This window comes from Megalopta genalis, chromosome 17, assembly GCF_051020955.1.
Source record: "Megalopta genalis isolate 19385.01 chromosome 17, iyMegGena1_principal, whole genome shotgun sequence".
Classification (NCBI taxonomy): domain Eukaryota; kingdom Metazoa; phylum Arthropoda; class Insecta; order Hymenoptera; family Halictidae; genus Megalopta; species Megalopta genalis.
This window is the reverse complement of record NC_135029.1, coordinates 6,905,599-6,920,518: the sequence shown is the minus strand read 5'-3', so window position 1 is coordinate 6,920,518 and position 14,920 is coordinate 6,905,599. Positions and strand designations below refer to the sequence as shown.

General features: G+C 35.7%; 1 protein-coding gene across 3 annotated transcripts in view; it reads right to left on the bottom strand.

Annotated features, from left to right (window-relative positions):
- Nucleotides 1-14,920, bottom strand: part of LOC117225183 (uncharacterized) — a 154,575-nt gene that overhangs the window by 13,481 nt on the left and 126,174 nt on the right. For all 3 annotated transcript variants that reach the window (XM_033478515.2, XM_033478516.2, XM_076527239.1), the window contains one exon: nt 12,301-12,633. In XM_033478515.2, coding sequence (XP_033334406.2) covers nt 12,301-12,625 — 325 coding nt within the window. In that variant the 5' untranslated portion in view covers nt 12,626-12,633. The remainder of the gene's footprint in view (nt 1-12,300; nt 12,634-14,920) is intronic.

Genomic DNA, 14,920 nt, shown 5'->3' with positions numbered 1-14,920 from the left:
CGGCACTTCCGGCAGTCTCATTTATGCATTTATTGTGCGAGAACGTACCGTGATGAGCAGCATCGTGTTTAGGTGACACGAGACATTTGTTAAATCGAAGTCATCTGATCGAATATTTCAATCCGTTAATGTTATTAGTGTTGTTGTCATTTTTTTAATGACAATGTCATTCTTCTTTCGTTATTGTTAATTTTCTTATGTTTACGTTAACGTTAATATTGTTAAATCTATATTAATGTTAATATTATTGTACTTTTGTTAATGCAAATGTTATTATTTTGTTAATGTTAATTTTCTTGTGTTTATGTTAACGTTAATGTTATTACATTTATATTAATATTAGTTTTATTGTACTTTCATTAATGTAAATGTTATTGTGTATTTATTTTAACGTCAATGTTACTGTATTTATGGTAATGTTGATGTTACTACTTAATTTATTACTGTATATATATTTTCCAGTATGTGATCGTAGCACTAAATTTCTTTGTCACACTTCCTTTCTCAAACAACTATTGTATACTCATTGTTCGTTTAAGCTGCGTTAAATTCTTGAAAACAGACAAATGCTGACTAAATTGAAATGTTATTAGATCTAGAAGGTTGCAATTTGTACTAAAATTTGTTTAATTTATACTAAATAAAATTCTAGGTATTTATACGGGGTGTTTTTTTGAAGATATTTGAATGCGCAGGGTAAAAAAACACCCTGAATATGTTTAAACACCCCTGTATAAACCCCCGTATAATGTCTAAAATAGATCTAAATCTATAGAAGCGCATTATGTTTGTTCCTCCATAAATAAACGAGCGTCTCTCTAATGTGCCATGAATAGTTATTACTATACGCGTATAATGCTCTGAGCCGGGCGACGGGAGTCAGGAGGCGTAGCCCTCGAGATCGTCATGTTGCGTGCCGTTAATTCTGAGCTCTGATGTAGATTAAGAGGGTATTTTAGTGTGAATCTTTGAAAAATTCGATTTTGTTTTACACTTTTTTGAAGAACATAGGTTTATACATACGTCTTATACAGAACCTTATGTCTGAATTCTTTAAATTACGAAAGCTACAGCCTGTTGATCATTCATAATATGAATTATGTACAAAGTATTAATATAAAAAATTTATATATTAATATACAAAACAATATACAAAACTTTAGATGTATTTTTCTCGCAACTGTTTCTCAAAACGATATCCATGATATCTCTGTATTACAAACAACTAAAATCTTTTTGTTAATCACATATTTCTAGGCTCCCAATATTTAAAAATTAATAGTAAAAATCGGCAATCAAATTTCAAAGTGTCGCCATATTTTGTAAGTATCTACATTTTCCTTCTGTTCTAGTAATTGCTATAGCCAAACTCGTACTAATTACGAATCTTACACGTTGAGATAAACAAAATGGCCGCAATTAGGGTACTTTTTTTTTGAAATTCGACTATGTTTCAAAGTAGTCAATGCCAGTAATTTTAATTTTTTCATCCAAAAAATGTTTAAATATAATATTATTGAAACACGTATAAATAAACTTTGTAAATGTAAGTGCAAAAGGTGTTCTATTATTTTCAAGAAAAATACCAAAGGAAGTTAAACGAAAACGAAATTTACACTAGAAAATGCTCTCTTAAATATTTTAACATTAAGATCGATCTGTAAAATATAATGAACGTGAATTTTTACGCATGATCGCGGCATCTAATTTTCCTGTCATCGAATTAATTGAACCCAGTCGAGGAGAAGCGCGAGGGGCGTAATATCGATTATTCATCGTCATTCAAACATACCAGACATTGATATCAGCCGCACTGTTGTCTAGACGCGTTCCTATCGCGATGCAAATTGAAAGATAAAAGCGAACAATGGGGAGGCGGTAAGTAATTCCTCAAATCAATCTTCGGGTACGAAACGGGAAAATTCATTAGAAGTCGAATGTACCGTGACAAGTGCAATGCCTTACATTCTCATTAAGGTAACGAGTAGCATCCGTGGATCGGCGTGCACAATCGACTCGCGCGTGTATTTGCATGCGTGCCTATCGGCGCCATGTCCGGCCCAGCCTCAATGACGCGTCAGCATCATTGCTTTATCGTTGATTAATTAGTTCCTTGATTAATCAACTACGAAAGGGCATTCAATGGACTAATAATTACCTCGCGTGGACTCGCTGAAAATGACTGCTGTCATTCTTGTCGAGCCGGGTAGATACACGGCATGCAAATTGAGGAAATTGGTTTCCGTATCAAAAAGCGATTAAGAAGCGTTTTTATTGTCGCGCACAATACAAGTGGATACAGACTTGCTAATGGTGTTGAATCAAAATATTTGTCGAATTACTCTCGGTAACATCATTCTATTCGGCTCAATTTATTTCTTAACTAGTAAAGTTTACATTTTTCTAGTTGATATTTACCAATTTGGCTAATTTCTTATACAATATGTAGAGCAAAATTGAGTCAACATTTTTTAAAATGGTATAATTTCTTTAAAATTGGTCTAAATGACTTGAATTTTTCTGTAAATGTTAGAGGAACTAATTCACTGTAAAGTGATCAAAATACATTTTTTTTAAATTTTGCTATTACTTAGAGAAAACTCATCAAAATTAGTTGACCTTGACACGAGCTGTAAACAATTAAAGATCACAAAAATCGTAGTTTTTCACAAATTTCTACCAAAACAGGTAATTTTTACATGTTTCAGTGGCAGTAGCTTGACTATTTGTCAATCGATTCTAATGAAATTTTCAGCATGTATATAAATGACCGAGAAGTATGAAATGAATTTTTTTAAATTTTCATTATAGGCTCAGATAACAAAAGTGAAAAGAACAAGAGTTTTATTATATTTCTTTTATTCTAAGTAATAGTAAAATTAAAAAGAAAAGTATTTTAGTCATTGTACATTGAGTTGGTTCTAACATTTACAGAAAAATTTAAGTCATTTAGACCAGTATATCAAAAAAGCTATACCGTTTTAAAAGGTGTCAGTTTTGCTCCTCACTGTAGATGACTCGATACAAAGGATTATTTAAAAAGATTAATTTAGATTTTTTATAGTTAACTCGATGAAACGCGAATTGTTTTAAAATTAGACTTTAGATTCCTTATTAAATTATTAAGAATTTTAGATTTTATTAGAATTTTAGAAAGTAGATTATTAAAGAATCATCTAAAAATTTCCATTTAGCTTTTTTATATGGTGCTTGCAAGTTATAATAGTGTACACATTTGTTAAATGAAGGCTCCCTTTAGATCTAGCAACCGGAGATTGCTGCTTGGCAGATTGCCATGCGACAGGCGCATTTTATCTCGTGTTTTAGCCTTAGAACCATCGGTAACTGGCAGACTAATTTATATTGCCTTTTAAAAATAACAGGACTGCAACTATCGAGGAATTTTACGCATTTTACGTTTATATATGTATAATAAAGTGGAATGGAAACCTTTAATAACGGTCTATGTTGTATGTATTTTAAATATAGAATTGACATAGGACCTTGTCTCCGTGGTTTTCATTTAATTATGAAATATTATAGATTATTCCAAGACTATATTAATTATTATAAAATTATAAAATTATGTTTTTGTTAAAAGATTAGCTAACAGTTTTACGTCTTTCTCGTGTGAAACCCATCCCACTTACATTACATGACTTAATTTACATCCGCGATTTACACAAATACATACATAGCTAATTATTTAGAAACTAATTCACTGACATTCATAAACACATTTAATCGCTTTAAATCGCTTTAAATGGCAAGTATTCCGATTTTTTATAAATGCGTATAATCTGCAGTTTACTTATTACATATCATTTCTGATAATTTTGTGAAACACGTGACCGCTAATAACGTCACAATTAATACGACCACATTAGAACGAACTATAAATAAATAAATAAATTTAATAGTTACTTTCCTTCTGGCATGGAAATACAAAAACGAAAAGTTTTCGAGCGAAAGTAACGACGAGTCCGTTATTAATTTCCAGGTAATTCATTTGCGACAGATTATTAACACAGCTCGTAAACATCCATTAAACCGGAACATCTGAATTACGCGCGTATCAAACTGACTCGCACACGGTCGAGAAAATAGCTTTCATTGAAACCCAGCGCCGAGCCAGATATTCGCACGTCAACCAATAGGGGAAAACAAAATCTGCCAATTAAATTACCTTCGCGTAATTCAATTAGATTCCTCGTGCAGTTCCATCCTCCACCCTCTCCGCTACCAGTCATTCAGCTTTGAAAATCACGACGCGGCGTCACGTTAAGGGAACGAACGACACGGAAACGGGAAAAAAGCTTTACATAGCGACGTTGCTCGCAACTGGCAGAGAACTGAGGATAGGAGTCGACAACGCGTTACAATCCGCAATTTAATTCTCGAAGAAGGTACCGTGACACGGACAGAACGATGGCCTATTAAACCAAAGCTGCGACGACGGAATTTTATGGCGGCTTTAAACCATCCTCGCGAACTTTACGCCTACACCTTTCATCATTTTCGAAATATCTGTGGACATTAACTGCGCCGAATGACGCGCGCGAATTATCATGATTTTAGACGCTGCTGTTCACATTTCGCGCGCTGCAAATTGAACGTAGTACGTACTGAATATGTACAGTGGATGTAGAAAGTATTCGTACATTTTCTTAAACATATGGCCGCCTGTAAATGATCGAAATCTTTAAAGAACGTTGTTCACATTTCCGAAAGCTGACAAGAAATCATTTTATCTGTCATTTCAACCAACTGTTACTATGGCAAAAATTTGTTTACGCAGTGTCTCGTAAACTAGTGGGCCTGATATCTTAATATTAAGAAAGCTATTTTGTTTTGAAAGGTGTTCAAATATTATCGTTACTCACGGCAGGTGTAAAAATGCCTTACGGGTATGGTAAAAAGCGTTGAAACTAGCTTAGCTGTTGTACGCGTGTTTAGAGGTCTAACAAAGCAAATGACTAGAGCTTGATTAGTAAACGCGTGCGAAGTTTAATTGTTAGCAACGTTTTTGAAGTTTAATTGTGAGCAACAGTACTTCGAAATCCGTTGTTGTGAAACAAAGGACACCGAAACCATCAGAGCGTGTAGGTTTGTTTCAGGACACTTACAATTAGACTCGCCACTACAGAAAACGGTGTTCACTATATACACTGGTACAGTGCCGGACAAAAAGGTAGCACACTTTAAAATTAACGTAATTTTGATTTACTTAACATTACAACCAAAACCGAGTAGTATATGCAAATGTCAGACAATTTCAAAACATTACCGAATGAAAAAAATGCATTCAAGATGCGAGGAAGCAATTGATGCAAAAAACTATTAAAAAGTTCTATAAATCTTTGCCAAAGAGAATGGTGGCTGTTATAATATATATTAAGTATTTGTTGCTATTCATAATTTTTGATTATATGTACTATCATTTTGTCCCACTGTATTTCCATAAAAATTCTTTTTCTTTAAATAAAATAGTTTAGACTGACGGAATTAAATTCTATTTCATTTGTGTATGTTTATAGTGGTATTATGCAAGTTTGCAAGTTGTAATGTTATATAAATCAAAATTACATTAATTTTAAAGTGTGCTAGCTTTTTGTACGGCACTGTAAAAGAAAAAAGGAAGACGCTCGTACCTTCGGTTCTATCATTTCGTTCGCCTTTAAGAAATTTGAAACGTTTGACAAATTACAGTCGATGAATAATTGCTTCTATCAACCTCTCAAGTCTTTTGACAAGTTAATTAGCTTTGGATGTTGAGTAACAGATCGAGATAAATAGTATTTGGGAAGGATGATCAACCAACTTTCAGATCTCTAGAATTAACATATCACAATGAAGAACGCTGGTATCTGAATGTGAGTCAAATATACACAATCAATATGGCAATTATGGAAGTATGTTAACATTTATCTTTAGAAAGAAGTATATTAATTGCGAGAAGAGTGCACAAGTATTTTCTTGGATTTTAATTTAATTTAGATTTCGGAAAGAAATGATTATTGTTCGGTACATTGATTCTCTACAATTAATCTAAATGTAACAATTTGAAGAATAGCGATTTTGCTGAAAGAGCCCGCCAACTACGTCTAGAGTTTAATTTATTAGTTTATATGTCTACCTGTTACTCCCTTTTATAATTTTATAATTAATTGAAAAGAGAAATTTAAATAATAAAAAAGATACATGGAATGTGCTTCAGCTCATTTTGATTTCACTTTTCTTTTTGTATGCCTTCCTATTGTTCTTGCTTTTCCATTACAGTAAATTCTCTTCAATTGTCCCTCAGTTTGTAAACAAAAGTGGACGATTTGGGAAGAGAAGATACGATTATTCGAGCCTCGCGACTCGTTTTTATAGTTGCCGATTGTCAACAACTATGAAAACGAGGCGCAAGGCTTGAATAATCGTAACTCTTCTTCTCAAATTGTCCATTTTTGTTTACAAGTTGAGAGACAATTAGAGAGAATTTACTATATTTTCGGAAATGATTTTACAGTAATTTTGTCTTATCGGACATTTTATGTACTTGACATACTTTTTATACTTCTTTTATGCACTATTTTTAGACGGATCTCACTTGTTTTTTCGAATGTTTATTGATTAGAAAACTAAATAGTAATTTGTAAATTATACATAATAATAATCTGCTGCCACCCAGCACCAAAATTTTAAAGCCGCGTACCTTGATATAAATAATGGACAATATAGACGTTTCGATTAGGAATGGGATCAAGTTTAATATATAGGGTGTTTATTTCATCATGAACATTGAAATATTTTCGTTTATTACTTATGAAAAACCAAAATTTGTAAATTTCTTGATTGCCTTCAAACCAGTGTGATTTTTCCATTCAAGGTTATTTATAGGTCATAGTGCCAGGGGTCTTGGAATTCGTTTCGATGTGCACCACAATGCTGCGTTATAAAAAATATGGGTTAATGTGCAAATAATAGCGATAGCATTGAATACTTCGAAAAAATGATCTTGAAAGAAAAAAATGTGAATCATAATATTATATTAGCTTCGAACTAAACAACGTTGTCTTAATACATTTTTGTATATCAGCAAATATAACGAAGATATTTCAATTGTGCAGGATAAAATAAACACCCGGTATACTCATGGGTTTCGATTACTACCCAAAAACAATAAAGGCTCAATGATTATACTTGAAATGTATTCATCTTATAGAAGAAGATATCGAACCTTGGAGTAAGTACTTCCAGGTTTCGAAAAGGTACTTAGAAGTACTTAGAAGTATTTCGATGTTATGGAAATTCGAAACTTTTACATGAATTTTAAATCTTGACAGTGCCTTCGCCAAAGTACTTATAGAGACTTCGAACCTATCTCGTAGAGATTCGAGTATATTTGAAAGTACTGTGTTCTTATTCAAAGTGCTTATAAGGGTTTCGAACCTATTTCGTAGAGATTCGAGTATATTTGAAAGTACTGTCTTCTTCCGTCAAAGTAAGAGGTTCGAACCTTTCTCGTAGAGGTTCGAGTATACTTGCAATATACTTGATCCCATCCCTAGTTTCGATACTCCGCAACGCTCACACATTCTCTCTCTACCAATTACTCTCAACAACTGACAACTTGTAACACGCTTCATGACACGCATAATATGTATACAGATAGTTCAGTGAGTTTCCGTACACCTTATAAAATGGAGTAACTTCTATATAATTGGGCCAGGCGATCTAAATTTTTTTGGAATGTTAGAGGGATTAGTTTACTAGACAATGGTTGAAAAATTGTTTTCAAAAATTGCAATTGGTTGGGATAATCAAAAAATGAAGAAACGATGTTATATGCGTGCTGAAAATTTCATTGAAATCGGCCGACGTTGTTATCAGCTGTGAATATTGAATATTTGCGAAAATAACAGCTTTTCGCAAATTTCAACCAGAAACAGATAATTTTTACATTTTTCAGCGGCTGTAGCTTGACTATGCGTCAACCGATCTCAATGAAAATTGCAGCATGTGTACAGGGTGGGGAAATTAAAACAGGCACGCAAATAAAAACTGTTTGTCTGTAACAATAGAAAAAAGTTCCAGACATTTAGTGCAGAGAACATATAAAGGTCAAATCTACTTTTTTTTTTTAATGAAATGATATACTTTTTATTCCAGAATCTAATTCTACCTGAAAAAGGAGTAACATTTATTTGGAGCATTTTTCTGTAGGAGCTTTAATTTGTATGACATCGAGGAACACAGATTTATGAAGAAAAGTTTTATTTTGCATAAAAATCTGCAGCCTAGTTAATTATAATTTTAACACCAATCTTTGCAAAAGTGTTTACATTTGTTATCTTACAAAAGTCAAAATGAGAAATAAATTGATTTCATCGACGAAATGATTCTTTATTACAGAAAATATCATGTACTTTAGTTAACGTACAGTGCCTCTAAAAACAGTATAACTTTTCGAACATTGTACCAAACGACTTGAATTTTCTGGAGATCTAGAAATGAGTCTAGTTTTCCAGACAATGCTTAAAATAATATGCAAAAAATTGCAATAGGTTGGAGTCATAAAAGAAATGTGGTAAAGAGACTTTGTTTTTCGGTTTTTTATGTGAGCTTAGAATAAAGATTTAAACAGTGCGTTTCGTAGATTTCGGTATATTGTTCTAAAAATTGTGGAAATACATCTGGGAGCATGGCAACTATGAATAATTTTTTACATTTTACGTTAGAAATCCAATAAACACATAGAAAACCGCAGGCTATTTATCACACTAACGAGTGCTTCATTAATCCTATCAGATTATACAAACAAAAATTAATCTTCGGAAATGGACGAAGAATTGCGCCTTTCATGTACATGTACAATACATATGATCAATGGAGTAATCAACGTGTTAATGAGGGGTTAAAGCCATTTTATAAACATGCTGACAGTTATAAGCATAACCATTAGATAGAAATCCCATTTCGCATCTCGTAAAGAGACGAAAGGTTGGTAAAGTACATACACATATAATAGTTCAAGATCCAAGCATCAAACACCACCGAAGAGATCAGGATTGTTTTATTAACTAGAAGCTACTGATTATGCATGTGCAGTAATAGTAATTTTCCCATAAATGCATAAAATTCGAAGTGTGCTTATCAGAAAACGGTTTAAAAATCGATGTGAAATCGTTGATCGCAACACCATAAATCAGTCGAATAAAAATATCTCATAAAATGTGTATGCGTCTGTGTTCCTAGGATTAGCTACACTTTTGAGATGACGGAACGCGAAGCAAGGCATGCGTATGGTAAAACGCAGCTCGGCTGGTTGGCAAAGTGTTAATTTAGCTTGACGTGCGCCGCAGTCAAATGGTTAAACGGTTGACCCTCGAGCTTTCACGTTTCTCCGCGAGCAGCCGAGCGTCTTCGAGCGCATTTGAATGTGAAAATCGTGGCGTTCATATTGCTCTCTTCGCCTCTCTTTTCTTCCCTTGATCGAGCTAGCCCGTTCCACAGCACGAGCCCGGCCATGTCTCGTTCTGGTTCGGGACGTGCGTTACATGCGCAACCTGCCGATTTTGTAAATCAGACACTTTTGTTGCTGATCGAGCCATAGGTTATACCGTAACGACCAAAAGGATACTCTCTCAGCTAACTGTATTCTTTTCGAGCCCGTTACCACGGTTCGTGATCGATGTGTTACCACTGGACGTGATAAGTATCATAATAATTAACACGATAGGACTAACAAGAACGAGTGGTTTGATTAATCAGGCCGGAAACATGACAAAATTACGTTCAGCGATTACGTTGTCAGCTGATTTAAGACTGATAGATAATTAACCCTTAAACGGTCATGCTCGTGAATTCATGAATACACTTCGGTGTGTCAAATTTAATAAAATTTATACGATTTAAAACTATTCTTCGTTAATTCATGAATAGATACAACTTCAAACATAACTTCAGCTTTTCTGATAGCAGTTATTTACTGTCCTCTTTTTAAACGCTACTTACATTGCTACGACGTACCACCATGCACAGTTTCTTATATAAAAAAATACCAGAGAAACGCGCTCTGGACTTAAATAACCCCCTAAGTACGATTAGAAATTAAATAGAATGCGTCTTGGAGATTTGTGTGGTGAAATCCGCGTCCAGAACAAGAGAAAACCTTTGGCAGCCGTTCAAACTGGGACCATATTCTCGGTATCCGTGCAAAACTTCTCACATTCCTCGCAAGCTGCGGTTACGCCATAATAATTTACAAATTGCGTGATCGTTGCATCACGATACACCGGCAAGGGACACCTTCAAGAGAGCCGCATTCCTATATGCACCGCAAGTGCTCCGCTCCTTCGACATGTAGAAGACCACGCGAGATAAGTCAGAGATACATGTTTGACGCTTCAGAAATGCTTGTCGGGATGAAATTTCTGGCCAAGGTAAATCGCGGATTCTGAGTCGGTTTCGTGAAATCACGGAACGTTACACACCTCCGGAGAAAAACGAACATCGACCTAACTGTACCTGTTTCGAAGGGACTTCCTAGAGACCGACGATTACGTCGCGACAATTTAAGAATCCATGGACCGTGGTTAATAAGTTCGAACAATTGCTAATACCAGCCGCGTAGCAGTCATTAGATTTATTCTCGGATAATCAAATGTTTGTCAGCCTAACTGTGTAATCCTGTGACGTTTATTTATCTTCTTAGTTATAGAGGATTTGATTTTCTTAGAGGCAATAAATCACGCTTCCATTCTATCTGCACTTTGCAATCAGCATCTGGCAAAATCTGTCTAACATACGAAATCATGACGCCTCTCTTAATCTTTTCCACCGCTGTAATATCCGTATACGATCAATAACCGTAATTTCATTGTCATCGGAATTGTTTCCGGTGTTGGATACAATGGTATGATATCTCGTACGGTCTCTTACACTCTTACTGTATTTTTATTCGCGCGTTAATACGAATACATCGTATCGGACTTGAAATGCGGTGGAACGTTACTAATATGTAAGGTTGCTTTAACCTTTTTATCCCATGACCGTTTCTGATTGCCAAAAGGACAATAAGTGTTTCACAGATGCGTTACTTCGCGCTAATCCAACGCGTTTGACTGTATACTACTATTATCAATCGGTAATAATGACAGCTAGTAGTATAGCGACATGCTGGACAGCTTTTATTTAAAAGTGGTTCGAAGTCGCATTTGCAAAAATTTCGTTTTTACACGCATAACATCACGATTTCTCATAATTTTCGTATCACAGGCTTTCAGTTTATAGTGCAAAGTGATCGTTTTGCATGAACAAGTTGCAAATTCTTATATTTCTATTCACGTTATCGAGCATTGGAGTGTCTCAGCGATTTTTGAAACGTGTACAGTGACTCCCATTAATAGTCAGACACTTTTTAAAACACAATAACTTTTTTAAAATTAGAATAAACGATTATGAATTTGTTTTAGATGGTAGAGGGACTAGTATACTAGACAATGACTAAACTACTTCGTTACAATTTTGTTCTTACTTGGAATGACAAAACAAAATAAAAGACTCTCATTTTTTAACTTTTTTATCCGAGTCCATAACAAAAATTTAAAAAATGCCTTTCGTAGATCTCGGTAACTTACATGAGTGCTGAAAATTTGATCGACTCTCTTAATCCAGAGTCGATTTAAAAGATTTAGAAATTTTGACATTTATACATATATTCTACTTTAATATACCGTAAAGGATGTTTTCCCCTCAATGTGTATTTATTTAAATATATCGCGTAGAAGTCAAACTTATACTACTGTTATATACTTATGTACTGTATTGTTACGTACTTATATACTGTTCGAATATTTTTTATATTATTATATTGCTATATATATTGCTTTCGACTTACTGCAATGACTAACAATAAGGAAAGAGAAACGTTCCTATTAATTCCTATTCAGCATAAAGATCCCCTCGGTCCAACGATTATGCTTGACATTCCTCTTGTATTTCATCGGCAGAATTGTGTCTAAATCATTCACGGGAACCCTGGTTTTTTGAGCGATAGCTCCAGTAGTACGTGGTCTCTGGTACGCGTACACGAAAGCAGCATATTTTCGCTTGTGAAAATAATTGATTATTCGTACTTGAAACAAGTGGAAGAACCATTGGTTCAATCGAGGGTATACAGTTATCTCCGTTCCCGAATCGCGAGTGTTTGGCATCGAGAGAGTTCAATCCGGTTCGAAGCGACAGTTTCGCCCGCGAATTAATCGATCACTGACCGGTTAATTGGCAGCGACAGATTCGATCGCAAATTACCTCGGTGTTTCTCGGGCTCATGTTCGACGATGAAGGCAGGGACAGCGGTGACCATTTGGTAATCGGCATCGGCGACGTCCTGCTCCTGCTCCGGTTTGGCAGCGAGCAACGCTTGCATCGCGCTCGCGTCGCCGCAGCTTCTCCTGCTGTACTTCGTCCTCGAAACCCTCAGTAGGGCGGCAGGGCTGATGTTCTGACAGTTCTCCCGCGACGGCGACGTCGACGTCGACGTCCCCGGCGGCTCGTCCAGGGTCGACGGGCTGGATAACGAAAGGGCGACGTCGTCGGCGCTATGACGCCGAGACTTTGATAGCCGTTTAAACATTGTTCCGTCTGCAATCAAATCGGATTACACAATATTAGCGACAGCCTTGTCGTTGGAGGTCCATTCGTGTATCCCGCCAAATACAACGCGTTGTAATACAATTTTAAGAAGGCGTTGCACACCGCGCAGTGCTTCGCGTACGTGGACATTCAGAGCAAATAGTCATAACTTCTAAACTGAAACATTTTTGACCTGACACACCTAATATTTTTTTTATGGAGAATACATAAGTGCATCGACTGATGCATTTATCCGAACTACACTTATTAGAACCAACGACGTCACACATAATCGATTTATTCAACATATTACTGAGCTTTTATTATGGGAACTCGGGTCTCGCGTCGATGAATTAGCTCTTCACGATGATTTTAGCTATTTTAAGACGTAAAAACAGTTTTCTATAGGTCGTTGAATTCGTCTTGATGTCAGCTATAACATTATTAAATAAAAAAGATATAGTAACGATTAAAAAATCCAGGTAACTTTAATTTTTTACTTAAAACAAGTTTTTTATTTGATTTTTTTATATCGATGTTTATATAAGACTGAGTACCAATTAACTTTTGTTCGAAACATTTTTTTGTCAAAGCAAAGTATAATAAATGATGTTTGTAAATTTTTATTTTACCAGTAGTACATTTCTCGCACTTAAAAATGCTGTTGTCAATAAAACCGCTGCCCGCATAGGTATGCATTATTTATTAAAAGCGAATATAAGAAAGAAAAATCAAATATATTTACATTAAATTACAATATAATCCTCCACCTGTATGACAGAGCTATAGTTTAATACAGCCATAATTAGTTCACCTTACGTTTTGCAAACAAAATATTATCATACATGAGCAACGCGTGAAAACAAACTGGGCGCGTATCTTACAGTAGCGTAATAACATTTGAGTGAGGGTACTTTAGGATGTGGAGGATGATGTTAGAATACGTGACAAAGAAAAAGTGGCGATTTTTGGAACTGCTATTTCATAATAACAATGTCGATCATAATTTCCCGGTGATCACTATTATCCCATTCTCCACTACTCGTCAAAAACAATGAACAGGACAACATCATACCTTATGGTATTTTTGAATTCTACTGCTTCGGAGAGAGATACGCGCTTTCCTGTCGAATTTTCCGTTTACGTTTCCATGTTTTTCAGAAGCATTTCGCATCGAATTCGTCGCGTCGCGTCCCGCATGACGCGCGGACAGACGTGATAGCGTCCTGCCGGATAAATTTCATCGTTGCAGCTCTTCTTGGTCAGTGATTTATGTCGAGTTCATCGCTGCCCCTTCGAACCGCAAAAAGCCAAGAGGTATCGGCTGCGTGAACCGTCCAGGAGGATTGAACGGTAAATCGTACTTGGAAACTTGTGGATCGAAGCGCAGATTGGGCTGCTACGTTGCAACGAATACGGAGGGCATCTGCGTTCGCGTTTTTCTGCCGGACGCCGCGGTTTTTAGAGTCGAGCTAAATTTCAAGGCGCATCTCCAAGCACCTCTCCTTCACCTGGTACACATTCCGAACCGAAGAATTTGACCCGCAATCGAAGCACGATGAACGTGACCGTTAGTTGGATCGGAAACGAGACAAAAATCGAACTGTATTTAGGGTTATGTTAAGGTTCCCGAGGGCTAATTGTGTCCCCGTTCCTCGAGCATAACAAGTCCAAGCACGAACTCGCGTTTCTTTTCATTTCCCTTGTTACAAAATTATCGTCTCCTTATTTACTGTACCGTATGGGGCCCGTTGAAATCATCGACAATTACTTCACCGACCGTGTTTTCCACGATACGTTTTCCACCGACACATTTGGATGTCCGACAATTATTTTATCGACACCGCGTTTCGCCAACAACGTTTACATCCACGCCGGACACCTCTACTACATACTGTGACGAGTGTCGTGTTACGTTACGCATTAAATATGTATCTATTATATAATAAAGTTGACCCTTCGCACTCGAAGCCATTTTAACTCTAAATCCAGAACGGTCTTTCTGATCCACGGTATTTTCATTTTATATGACTTGTTGCATTTTGTGAATATGAAATTGATTCTTGCGACTCGTACAACAGTTACACTTTTAAAAGCTTTTCAAATATAAATAAATACGACGATGTATAATTTATACCACTGTAATAGCCACAATGATAGCCACTACAATGGCCAAGTTTATATTTCGTAATTTCCACGGTTAATTGTAACAATGCTTGTCCTTCGAGCCGCGCCGCCCGAAGCTCAGCCACGAACTTATTGTTTCAATATCATCGAACTGAATCAGAATAAAAAG